We start from the raw sequence: 13,950 nt of genomic DNA on the forward strand, positions 1-13,950 counted from the left end.
CATGTGTCTACAGTACTCTAGAGACAGAGATACCGTAGTTTAGAATTCCAGGGACTACAACACTATTGGAAACGTTTTCATCTGCACATCAAACTGAATTATTGTGGCATTACCTGGGAAAACTAATGTTACATAAAACAATTTGATCGATATTCTAACATGAACACACTTTCACTATCAATAGGTGGTCTTTATCAATAAGAGCATCTCTTAAAAAAAGCAACATAAATTCACACAGTGTATTTCAGATATTTATCTTTTCACTAAAGTTATGTTGACAAAAGATTACAGGACTTACAGTTTACGACAACTTTTACTTTTTTCACGTCTGGGAATGACACATCATTTTCCGCACTGCATTCATATTCTCCAGCCTGGTCCCTTGTAATTCCATAAATGTCTAAATATTGTCCATTTTCAAATGGTTTTGCTACAAGAAAAAAAGTATAGCATGTTTAATTGTAGCCGCCTGAGGCTTCATTCAAATAAAATAACAATCTCATGTCTTCCTATTAGATACTGCTGACAAAACAATCCCAAATGAAACTGGGGAATTATTAAACCCTTTGTTCTCCTATGTTCAGAGGAAAAGTCAGAGAAAAAAGCAGAAACTGAACAAGGGATACTATAACAACTGTTTCTCCTGAACAGGATATACATGTGTTCTTTTTAATTGATTGCAGTCTCCTAACCTCGTCACACATCAAATAGAGCTCTACACATTTCTGTAATTGAGTTCAACAACCTTCTAGCAGTGTAGATGAAATTCACTAATATGGCTTGGTACATATTGACTTTTATACAGTGTAAGCTAGCAAGCTGACACTTAACCTAACTAAATGTTGCTTTTCTTTTGGGAAAATTTCATACTCATTCTCAAGGTTTCAAGCCAGATGGCTTGATAAGAGTATAGAGATACATTAAACCATTGCTGCATTTCAGTTTCCAAAATTATTAATTTTTTAAGGGAGGCACACTGTATATACTATATATAATCGATCCAATAAACTTCAGGAAAAAATATGGTTCTCAAACTAAGAGTTAAGTGGTGGTAAAAACTAAATTATCTTTATTTTTTAATATCCCAGGGAAAATATTCTTATTTGACTAAAAATAGCATTAGAGTAAAAATATAAGGACATAATCAAAGATGAAAAAAACACTTGCAAATGAATGAAATTTGAAAAAAAGTACTCCTTTCTGAAATAATAGAATTCTGATTTATTTGAAAGCAGAGACTCAGGCAGGAGGGATCCTGATTATCAGATGCGGTGGAGGAAGAATGAGTAATTTCTGGGGCTGGGGGGGCGACTCTTACACAAGTCTTGAAAAATCACATTTCAATGCATACCAAAGAGAACTGGAAAATGATACAATGATTCCATTAAATGGTCTGTTTTCAAAAGTCAACCTTATTTCTGTTTTTAGTCTAGTCTCTTGCCACACTACATAATGCTATAGAAGTTAGAAAACTAGTAAGAAGATTCAATTTTAGGGGTGCCTGGGTGGCTCAGTCGTTAAGCGTCTGCCTTCAGCTCAGGTCATGATCCCAGGGTCCTGGGATCGAGTCCCGCATCGGGCTCCCTGCTCCGTGGGAAGCCTGCTTCTCCTTCTACCTCTGCTGCTCCCCCTGCTTGTGCTCTCTCTCTGAATAAATGAAATCTTTAAAAAAAATTCTGATATAAAAGGCTACATCTTATTCAATATTTAATATTGGCTCTACGAACATTTGTTGACTATATCATTAAAGAAAAATAACATGATAGAAAGTCCAGAAAATATGACATTTCATTAGAGATTAATTTTCTTATTCAAACAATTGTTATCCATGACACCATAAATAAAATTAATATTTACCTTTTATTGATTCCTTATTATGTGTAAGGTACCATGATAAATGCTTTTCCTTTTTTTAAAGATTTAATTTATTTTAGAGAGAGTATGAGTGGGGGGAGGGGCAGAGGGAAAGAGAATCTCAAGCAGACTCTCTGCGGACTGTGGGGTCTGATTTGGGGCTCAATCTCACAACTCTGACATCATGACCTGAGCTGAAATTAAGAGTCAGACACTTAAGTGACTGAGCCACCCAGGCTCTCTGATAAAGGCTTTTCATTATGAATTCCTCAGTTAACCTTAGGTAAATGCATCAGGTAGGTTCTGTCATATAGAATAGGATTCTATATGGTAAAAGAAGTTAAATATCTTGTTAATGGACCCAGTGACTGATATGAAAGTAAGAATTCCAAAACCTACATGCCTGATCTGTATGCCACTGAAATGCTGCATTAGTTTTCTCACTTGTAAATGGTAATAATAAAAATGCTTCTTCACTGCAAGAACTAAATTAGGCCATATATGTGTAATCTTTGCTCTCAGAACTATAAAGTACCATGTGGACATTGATTTGATCTCTGAATTATTAGTTTTCCATAGCTGCCATAACAAATGACCACAAATTTACTGGTATAAAACCATATAAATTTATTATCTTATAGTTCTCTATGTCAGAAGTCCAGAACAGGTCCATGGTAACTGGAATAAAGGGTCCTCCAAAGATCTTCGTGATCCTAATTTTTGGAGTCTGTGACTCTATTAGCTTTCATGGAAAAAGGGACTTAGCAAATGTGTTAAGTACCTTGTGATAAAGAGACTATGATGGAGGGCTCAGTCCAATCATATGAGTCTTTAAGTGTAGCATGTGGAAGAGTGGGTCAGTGAGATGTTACAGCAGAAATGTAGAACTCATACAGGGCCTCCTTGGACTAAAATCAAAGTGTCAGCAGTGCAGGATTCCTTTCTGGAGGCTCATTCGCTCATTCAGGTCGTTGGGAGAATTAAGTTTCTTGCTACTATGGTACTGAGAACCTCATATCCTTGGTAGAAGGCCATTCTTAGCTTCTGGAGGTCCCCTCATTCCTTGCCTCTTAGCCCCTTCCTTCATCTTCCAAGCCAGCAAATGGTGGGTTAAGTGCTCTCTCACTTTGAATCTTCAGGGCTTCTTTTCCAGGTGCATCTCTCTGAACGACTCTTCTGCCTTTCTCTTCTACTTTTAGGGACTCCTGTGATTCCACTGAGTCCATCTGCCTAATCCAAGATAATCTCCTCATCTCTAGTTCTTAACTCTAATCACATCTACAAAGTCTCTTTACCATATAAGGTAACATAGTCACAGTTTCCAGGATTAGGACATGGACATCTCTGGGGGCCATTATTCCACCAACCACACTTGTTCAGTAAACTTGCAGTTATTTCGCACATACAAATTGTGATCTGCCTATGATTTTCAAAGACAGCAGGAAAAGAAAATGTGTGGTCGAACTGATAAATTTGCTGAGTTCATTAATACCTCTGAAAAATATGAGTGAAGTTCAGAAAAATAAATTTAATTAAGACATTCTTTTGGAAGCAAATGCTTTTCAGGAGAATGTACTGCAAACCTAACAGGTAATGTGATTCGGGGAAGTGTTATTAGAGCCCAGAAGTAGTGGGGTTTGAAGAAGCAATGAGAGCAGGATGTATGGGTAGATAAAATCATGGAAGCCACCTACCGAAATGATTGCAACAGAGGTTTCAGAAGCATACAAAAGCAACCAGTAAATAAAAAGCTCAGCATTTTGATTTGTTTTGTTACTTATATATATAATAGTCCATCAGACATTAATGAAGGAAAGTTCTTAAGTCAGCTCACAATCATTTCCTTCTTGCCTTCCATCAAATGACATTATTTGTGCCAAGATCACTGACTAGTGAACAAAACTGTTTTCATTTCAAAGAGCTTATAGTTTACAGCGGAAACAAAAATATAAGCAGGCAATTTCAGTAAAGTGATAAGTATATTTGGAGTAACTATAGATACTATGCTGTCATAATTGTGCTGGTATAACTTCAAGAAAAACTTCGAAAAATGTGTTCAGGCCAGAGCATTCATGTAGTGGAAGGCCTTGCATGGCTTTGAAGGAACATGTCTGCCCTTTGACTTAAAGAATAATTACAGTGCTACAGGTAAAAGAGTACAACAAATTTGAATATTTTAAAATACTATATTTTAAAAAGAACTCTGGGATTCTGCTCCCAGTTACATTTAGGAATAAAGATCAGACCTACCTCCTTGCCATAAGCCACTAGAGAAATGGACAAAATATATAAAACAACTCATTTCAGACATTGGATAACAGGCCGCGGAAGACTGTGATCCCTGAAGCAAACAAGGGCAGCCCTACAATTGATCTCCATAACATTCTATCTCCCTGTGCCCAGTGATCTTGTTGACTTGTGCTAAGAAAGACTGGAATTCCGGCAGGCCACAGGGGCTGGATATAGTGGTGCAGAGTTCTAGAGAGAAGGAACACACAGTGACAAAAAAAATATAGAAATCTACATGTGCTTCCTTGTCTTTACTGCAGACGAGGCTGTACATGCATAGGGAGAAATCCCAAAATGTTGGGAAAAGAATAACTGCAGAATTTGTATGCTGAACAATTCCTAGAGCTTGAACAAGTTGAGGAGACATTTGATCTCTGACCAGAATGGGCGGGCCTCTGTAATTATTCACTGGATACTCCAGAGGGCTTATGTCTTAGTAATGGGACTTTAAAAAAAGCTGGAGCAAAGACTCTTCTAGACCTGCTCTTTAAAGCTTTAAAACAGGGGCGCCTGGGTGGCTCAGTCTGTTAAGTGTCTGCCTTCGGCTCATGTCATGATCCCTGGGTCCTGGGATCAAGCCCTGCATCGGGCTCCCTGCTTGGCGGGGAGCCTACTTTTCCCTCTCCCTCTGTCTGCTGCTCCCCCTGCTTGTACTCTTTCTCTCTCTGCCAAATGAATAAATAAAAAAAAAATCTTTAAAAAAAATTAAAGCTTAAAAACAGGGTTCAATTGACCAAAATTATCTCTAAATTATATAGCTTCATGTAAGAAAAAGGAAGGACACTTTTTAAAGGACTAAAATACACCCTAGACAACCAACAAGCTAACAACACAATGTTCAGTATCCAATTTAAAAAATTACTGCATATTCAAATAAGCAGGAAACTATGAACAATAACTAGGAGACAAATCAGTCAACAGAAAGAGATCTAGAAGTGATAGAGATGATAGAACCATCCGACAAAGATGTCAAAATAGCCCCCATTATAACTATGTTCAAGTATTTAGGGTAAAATGTGAATATAATGAGGAAAGGAATGGAAAATAGAAAAAAAAATTAATCCAGTGAGAATTCTTGACATTGAAACACAAACTATCTCAGGTGAAATATTAATTGGCTAAAATTAACAGCAGATTAGACACTGAAGAAAACATATTAAACTTGAAAGCATAGCAAGAGTATATAGTATATATCCAACCTGACAGAGGAACAAAAAAGTACTAATAATCAATTAAATAGAAGAATCTCAGTGACATATGGAACAATATAAAAATTTCTTATATATGGATATTGGGGCTCTGTGAAGTGGGTAGAAAAAAGTATTTGAAGAAATAAAGGTTTGAATATTTTCCAGATTTGATGCATACAATAAAATGGCAAATCCGAAAAGTTAAAAATCTCCAAGGAGGATAAACACAAATAAAATCATTCAAAAGCAACATAATAATAAAATTTCTGAAAATCAGAGAAAGAGAGAAAATCCAAAAAGCAGCCAGAGACAAAATACTCATTACATATGAAGAAAGAGAAATAAGTATTTTTCAGACTTCTTGTCTGAAACTATGTAATCCAGTTGACAACAGTACATCAGAATAAAAGTTTAAAATCAGTCCTTCAAGCTTCAACCTTAAGAAGCTAGAAAAATAAAAAAACTTAAAATGAATAGAGTTGTGGAAATAATAGTGAAAATCAGCAAAGTTAAAAATGGACAATCAATAGAATCAATGAAACCAAAAGCTAGTCTCTCAAAAGATCAGGAAAGGGATAAAACTTAGCCACACTGTTAAAGAATGAAAAGAAAGACCACACAAATTACCAATATCAGAGATGAAAAAGAGGCCATTACTATACTAACTATACTATACTGAATGGCTACTAAGTAAATATTAAGAAGAAAAACTACCTACCATTTAACTCAAGAATTTAGATGACATGGGCAAATTCCTTGAAAGACATGAATCTTCAAACTGATTTAGAAGAAAAGGAAAAATCTGAATATTCAATATACATTCATGAAAAGAAATTGAATTTGTAATTTAAAAAATTACCAACAAAGAAAACTTCAGGATCATGTTTATTAAGATTTTAAGGAAGAAATAATACCACATATACAAAGTTTTTCTGAAAATGAAGGAGGGGGAGATTTCCCCAATTCATTTTATGAGGCTAGCGTTATCCTTAATATCAAATTAAAGATGCCAAAAGGGGAAAAAAAAAAAACTTATAGACACAAAAATATTTTGAGGGGTGCCTGGGTGGCTCAGTCATTAAGCGTCTGCCTTCGGCTCAGTTCATGATCCCAGGGTCGTGGGATCAAGCCCTACATCAGGCTCCCTGCTGGGGGGGAAGCCTGTTTCTCCCTCTCCCACTCTCCCTGCTTGTGTTCCCTCTCTCGCTGTGTCTCTCCCTGTCAAATAAATAAATAAAATCTTAAAAAAATATTTTGACAAATATTTAGTAAACAAATCCAGTCATATTTAAAATGATAATACACCATGACCAAGTGTGGTTTATCCCAGGATTGAAAGGCTGGTTGTACAACTAAAAAAAATTAAACAGTGTAATTCACTATATTAAGAAGAACAACAAAAATATACGAGTTTCTCTAGATGCATCTCTAGATGCAGATAAATCATTGAAAAAATTCAATATTCATTCAAGATAATAAAAAATTTCAGGAAACGGAGAATTGAATGGTACTTTCTCAACCTGACAAAAACTCTTATGAAAACCCTGTATCTGATCTCATATTTAATGATGTAAGGGTAAACAGTGTCCCACCCAAGATGAGGGTCAAGGCAAGACTGTCCACTTTAACCGAAATCTCACATCTTACACATAAAGTAACTCAGCAACTACCATTGACCTAAATGTGAATCACAAAACTATAAATATTCTAGAAGAAAACAAAGGAGAGAATCTTTATGACCTTGACTTGGCCTAAGGGTTCTTAGATATGACACCAAGAGACAGCCATACAAGAAGATACTGATAAACTGGATTTCATCAAAAGTAAACAATGTTTGCTGTGCAAAAAGCACCATTAATTAATGGCAAGCCACGTAATGGGCGAAAACCTTGTAAATTACATATTAGACAGAGGACTTGTATCCAAAATATATAGGAACTCTCAAAACTCAGTAAAAACATACAACCTAATGAAGAAATGGGCAAAAATTTTAAACACACTTTATTAAATAAAAATACTTAGATAGTAAATAGGCATCTCAAAAGATAATGAACATGATTAGTCATTAAGAATATCAGGAAAAAAAACAAAATGAGATTTTGCTGTATATGTATTAGAATGGCTAAAACAAACAAAAATGGATTAGTGCTAGCAGGAAGCAGACCATCTCCAGCTCTCCTACATTGCTGGTGGGAATGTGAAATGATATAGTCCTTTTGGAAAACAGTTTACCAGTTTTTCATAAAATTAAACATGCATTTACCATGTTCCTAGCAATCTCACTCCTAGAAAAATGCACACAAAAGTCCATATACAAATGTTTATATTATTATTTTAAGCTTTTAAAAATTAATTTGAGAGAAAAAGAGAGCATGCATGAAAAGGGAGACAGAGAATCTCAAGCAGACTCGGCACTGAGCACAGGGCCCAATGCTGGGCTCGATCTCACAACCCCTGAGATCATGACCTGAGCCGAAACCAAGAGTCTGACACTCAACCGGCTGAACCCCCAACTAATATAAACCCCCTGTTTATATTAGTTTTATTGACAATTATTAAAAAGTGGAAACAACCCAAATGTCACTTTAACCAGTGAATTAGTAAACAAACTGTGGTAACTCCATATAATGCAATACCATTTGTCAATAAAATTATTCATATATACATAACTTGGATGGATCTCAAATACATTTTACTAAATGTATTTAGACTCAGATGGCTACATGTATGGTTTCATGTATAGGACATTCTGGAAAGAGCAAAACTGTAGAGGTAAAGAATAGATCAGATTTGGCCAGGGGTTGGGGGATGGAAGGCTGGTGGACTACAGAAGGGCAGCATGAAGGAATTTCTTAGAGAGATGAAACGGTTCTGTATCTTGACTGTGGGCATGGATATGTGAGGACTCGTTTGTCAAAACCCACAGACATAGACATAGACATACTACCACACATCCACTAAAATGGACAAATTAAAGAGATTTGCAATACCAAATTCGGCAAGGAGGTGGACATTTTGTAGCACAGCTCTCTCTTAAGAAGGCACATCAAAACCCCTGTTTTCCAGTGCTTTCAGTCCTACAGGGAAGGAGAGAATTTTAGGAGTATTCTAATTTGGTTCTTGGTTAATCACATTTTAGAAGTTCCATAGAGGTGATGTGAATTACACCTCATTTTGCTATCTGTTGCCTTAGGATTTCAGCTGAAGGTTCCATTTTAGCATCTTATTATACTAGCTTTGTGACCTAGGGCTTTCTGTGAATAATATATTCTCTACTCCAAGCTCTGGCCAGAGAATAGAACTTTGACTTCTTTGGTGTTTAATTATTATTACAAGTTCACAGAAATAGTATTCATAAAAGATTACCTGAAGGAAATTCATTCATTTCTTTAGCTATTTAAATTTTTTCTTTTCAGAGTAAGCTGGTACATAAAAAGCTGTAAACTTGCACTACTTTATTTTGGTTCTGATTGAATTTCCTTTACCAAACCTTGCTTTGGTGTTATCACACCAGTCTTCACTGAGAGCCAATATAAGAAAGGCCGTATGAGACTTCTTATCACATTTTTATCAGAAAAGTTACTGAGGTCCTGCTGTTATAATCGATGTATCGACTTTCTGAGGATCCATGGGAGAAATTCTTTGTGCATCTTAGTACCAGGAAAAGCTCTGCTTCTGACATCCTAATTTGCTTTGATATTATGATCCATGATCTTGTAAACTGTTTCTCTTTTCTAAGCTGCTAGGAAATTTAAAGCCAAGATAAAGGAAAATATACTTTTGATGTCTCTATGCTTAATGGTGTTTTCAGGATCATTAAGTAATATGTGGACAGACCAGGACATCATAAATAAGAATAGCACAAGCTATTTGGAAAATAGCTATATTACATAAAATGGAATAGAACTGTGTTAGAATCAAATAGATTAGATGATTTCCTATTGGCTATTACCATGGAGCCTTTGGATCTTACTTTGTGTACAAGCAGAAATATTGGCTCAGCATACAGAAAACAAGGAAGGATGGTATCTAATAGGAAGGCCGTAATGTTTGGGACACCACCTCAAGATCATCAAACAGCATTTAAGTGACTGAACATGGTGACACTTCTAAGTCATTTAGCTTCTTGAGGAAGTAGATATATACCCACAGTTACTGCAAAATGTATTCTTATGGATGGTCTTGTCAGAAAAAGGAAAAAGAAAAAAATGATATTTTATAACAATAATAGAGAAGGAAGTAATTAAGACTGTGGGCTTCAGAGTAGATGCACTAGGTTTCAGTGATCTGGGTCAATTTTTAACTTTTCTCGGGGTTAATTTTGTCATATAAACAAAGAAAACAATATCGACTTCACAAGGCTATTATGAGCACTGAGTGTAAGAATATGTATAAAACTGGGACGCTGGGTGGCTCAGTTTGTTAAGCGTCAGACTCTTGATTTTGGCTTAGGTCATGATCTCAGGGCTGTGAGATCTATCCCTGCATCGGGCTCCACCCTGGGCATGGAGTCTGCTTAAGAGCCTCTCTCCCTCTCCTCCTGCCCCTCCCCCACCTCTCTCTCCCCCTCTCTAAATAAATAAATAAATAAATAAATAAATAAGTTAAAACTTAAATATATATATATATATATATATATAAAGCCCTTTGCAAAATCCCAATAAAATTAAAACAAAGATATATATTTTAAATATTTTAGTTTATTTATTTGAGAGAGAGAAGAGAACGAGAGAGAGCATAAGCAGGGGGGAGCAACAGAGGGAGAGGGAGAAGCAGGCTCTCCACTGAACAGGGAGCCCAGTGTGGGGCTGGATCCCAGGACCCTGGGATTATAACCTGAGCTGAAGGCAGACGCTTAACCAACTAAGCCACTCAGGCACTCAAAATGAATATTTTTATTGATAAAAACTATTAATAAAAATAACATTGAAATTATGAGGTATTATTCAGTGTGTATAGTGTTTGTATTTAAGAGGTAAGGATTAGGTTGTCAGATCCCACAACATAATTTGATTTTGTTAAGCAAAGCCTATAGAGGTAGAAAAGCAGTTTAATAGTGTAAAGAAAAAGACACAACACATATGCCTGTCCCTATCAGGTAGGGATCTAATTCACTCAGCATTGTACTAACAAATCCTTTCTTAACTGCCATCATGCAGTTTGGATTATGTGACTATTTTTCTGGCCTCTTTATAGTTGGTGATTTGAGATGCATTTTCCCTGGAAGACAAGTGATTCCTTTTCCAATGGCAAGTTTAATCATTATTTTTCCTTTCAAAATTTAAATCAGAAAAAAAAAAAAGGAAAGGAAAGTGAGATAACATACTGTACTTTATACTGGGAAAGAACTGCCTCTCTACCTCCTTCCCAGCCCTACCCCTAACACACACACTTTCTTCAAGAGGGGTAAATTACAAAAAGGAGTGCTTGCAAAGGAACTGGCTGTTACTGTTAATAGGGTTGTTTGCAACTAGGTTCTGCTCTGTCCAGGTTGAATCCATTTCTTGCTAAGTATTATTTACGGCTCTATGAACGGAGCCATATGTTACTGGCCTGAACCATGTGAAACCTCTATTATGTTCCATTTGAAAGTATTGTAACTTACCTGGATGAACTCGTCAACTTATGCTATAGTCTAATAAAACCATCTTCCCCAAGTGACAATAGCTGCAGATATAGAAGATTCAACTGGGTATCAGGAAATTGCCTTACACTTCCACTGTGCCTGTAACTTACTGTATGGCCTTATATATATGTCCCTCAACGTATTTGTTCCTTACTTTTGCATCTGCAAAATAGGAGTTGCTTTGTTCCTAGAATCATTCTTGTTGAGTAAACTCCAGTTACCAACGCTCTTCTTTTGTCATGTGAAACAGCCCAGTGCCTATGCAGGCTGCAGAGCTAATCCCAATTATGTGCCATAACTCTCCTATGTGTATATATATATTTTTTACAGTTTTTTTTTACTTTTCTTTAATTTTTTATTGTTATGTTAATCACCATACATTATATCATTAGTTTTTGATGTGGTGTTCCATGATTCATTGTTTGCGTATAACACCCAGTGCTCCATGCAGAACGTGCCCTCTTTAATACCCATCACCAGGCTAACCCATCCCCCCCCGCCCCTCCCCTCTAGAACCCTCAGTTTGTTTCTCAGAGTCCATAGTCTCTCATGGTTCGTATATATATTTTAAAAAATTTTCATCAAGGCCAAAGACTCAATCTACCACTATTTTTTAAAGCTGTGCTTAATATGAAATAGTACTGTGTTCCAGAAAAAAAAAATTCTTTAATAAATACTTTTTAGCAAACATTGTTGAATATTATGGGCTGAATTGTGTAACCCTCAAAAGTCATACGTGATCTTATTTGCAGATATGTCACCCTATTTGCAGACAGGGTCTTTAAAGCAGGGATTAAGTTAAAATAAAGGGCCTTGAATCAGTATGACTGATGTCATATAAAATGAAGAAATTGGACACAGGCATGCTCAGAGGGTTGATGTGAAGGCTCCATGAGAAGAGAGCCATTTACCATGCAAGGAAAGGGGCTGGAAATAGACCCTCCCTCAGACCCTGCAGAAGGAACCACCTTCGTCAACACCTTGATCTTGCAAAATAAATTTCTCTTGGTTAAACCACACAGTCTGAGGTACTGTATTATGGCAGCCCTAGCAAACAAATACAGATGGCACATGAAGGCAGTAAAGACAGATCTTGTCTGTTCAGGGACATTAACTATATTTAAAATTCTTGGAGTTTGATGTATTGCCTCTTATTATTGGTTGACTTTTCATTCCATTTTTTACAAATTCTAAATGTTTGTTTCTCTTATTTATCCTCAAACAGCACATAAAGTATCACAGAATGTATATAGGTTCCTGTCATTTTTTAAAACACTTGTGGCAAGTAAAAAAAAATCAAAGCAGTAATCTTTTCATTATTCCTTTTCTGTCCCCTTTATATGCTTCTCTCTAGTCTGTTCTTATACTCCATTCTCTTCCCAGTAAACTAGGTATCCCTTTCTCTATGTTTAAGAGTCTGCCTATTTGTTCCAATCCCTTGATCTCTCTTACAGGACTTCATAAAAAAATCCATAAGATTTTCTGGTATGAGCAAAAAATTACTGTTTACCTCATATTTGGGTTAGTATTAGGAAAAGGGATAAAGTAAGAATTTGTGTTACAAGGTAGCACAGAAGAGAGTTTGAGGTAATAAAATTGTGCTACTGTTTTGGGAAAGAGTTCTAAAATCCTTCATGGTTTTGCCCCAAACATGCCAAAACTTTGCTTTCAACAAAAGTATTGTTTGGGCCAGCCCTTCTTGAATGTGAACCAACATGATGATATATAAGGTCTAATGAGAAGGGTCTGTTCTCAACTCCCTACTCTCCCTATAGCCATTAACTTAGAAAATTAGGGAACTCAAATGTTCTGATTTATTAATACATAAAAATATTCATTACATTTCTTAAGTTAAAGAATGAGAGGTAACTGGATGAAAGAATGATAGAACGAAGCAAGAATTAATATACAAAGTAATGAATTGCCTTGACTTTCCAGAGTTTGACCATCATTGCATCTTTCCCCCAACCCCAATACCTCTGCCCTCTTCTTGGTGGATCTGGAATTAATATCAAAAAATAGAAGCAAAGCAATTATTATCATCATCTTCAGGGGACCTCAGGCTACCAGTGATGGAGAAACCTATCAACATTGCATTCCTTATCTTTCCAACATTTTTGGAAAGACTAGATACATCCCGCTATTTTTGAAATGTCAAGACCAAAGTGAGAAAGGCAGAAACTTTAGAGGACTTAGGATTCAAAAAATTCTAGTTTTACAAAATATAATATCATGAACTCATAAGGGAGCATGTGCTCAACATGATGACTATATCTCATATAGTGTCTGTTGACTAAGAAGAAAGCTAAGCTGAAAATGTCATTGTGATAAAGGTATACAATGAAATACAATCATTCTCCTTTTGATTATCAGATATTACTATATGATTGTAAGAGAAAATAAGAAAATGATAACTGTATTGAAGAAAAAGTAAATGCAGAGATGATAGATATCCAATAGCACTTAAATGTTTTTTTAAATAACAAAACAAGTGTTTCTATTGTACAACATTGGGACAGTTACGGAGGAATATATCGGTTGGTGACTGGAATATATAGGTTCAGTATAAGTGATACAATCTATTAACTCTATCAATGCTACCTCTATGCAAAAGGAGGAAAATAAAACTCTTCTGAAGCCATAAATCCCTATGTCTACATAGCTAAATCAGAGAGCAGTGTATAAATGATCCATGCTTATGCATGGGTGATGTGCTAAATGGCATCAAAAGCTTTGCCAACTATCAAACATATCCACTGCTGGTTTTCCTCATGCCTAAAGTTCCCATCATTATCAATTATTCTTTTAGTTGAAGACATTTTTCCCCCCTAGGAACTCTTGATTAAATTACAAAAACTTAACTAAGAAACAAAACACATAAACCTATCAGTACATATTTCTTTAAGGGGCCTAAAGTCAAGTAAGTCTAAACAAATTACCTGATCTCATTTCATCAGCCATGATTTTTGTCTTTGGTATATTTGTAGTACC

The 13,950-nt window shown here is 35.8% G+C and overlaps 1 protein-coding gene across 1 annotated transcript in view; it reads right to left on the reverse strand.

The window, feature by feature from the left end:
* NEGR1 (neuronal growth regulator 1) overlaps nucleotides 1–13,950 on the reverse strand; it is an 861,650-nt gene that overhangs the window by 277,632 nt on the left and 570,068 nt on the right. Inside the window, exon 4 of the mRNA XM_021678114.1 lies at nucleotides 299–430. Within this exon, the coding sequence (XP_021533789.1) occupies nucleotides 299–430 (132 nt within the window). The remainder of the gene's footprint in view (nucleotides 1–298; nucleotides 431–13,950) is intronic.

The sequence above is a fragment of the Neomonachus schauinslandi genome, chromosome 4 (assembly GCF_002201575.2).
Source record: "Neomonachus schauinslandi chromosome 4, ASM220157v2, whole genome shotgun sequence".
Lineage (NCBI taxonomy): Eukaryota > Metazoa > Chordata > Mammalia > Carnivora > Phocidae > Neomonachus > Neomonachus schauinslandi.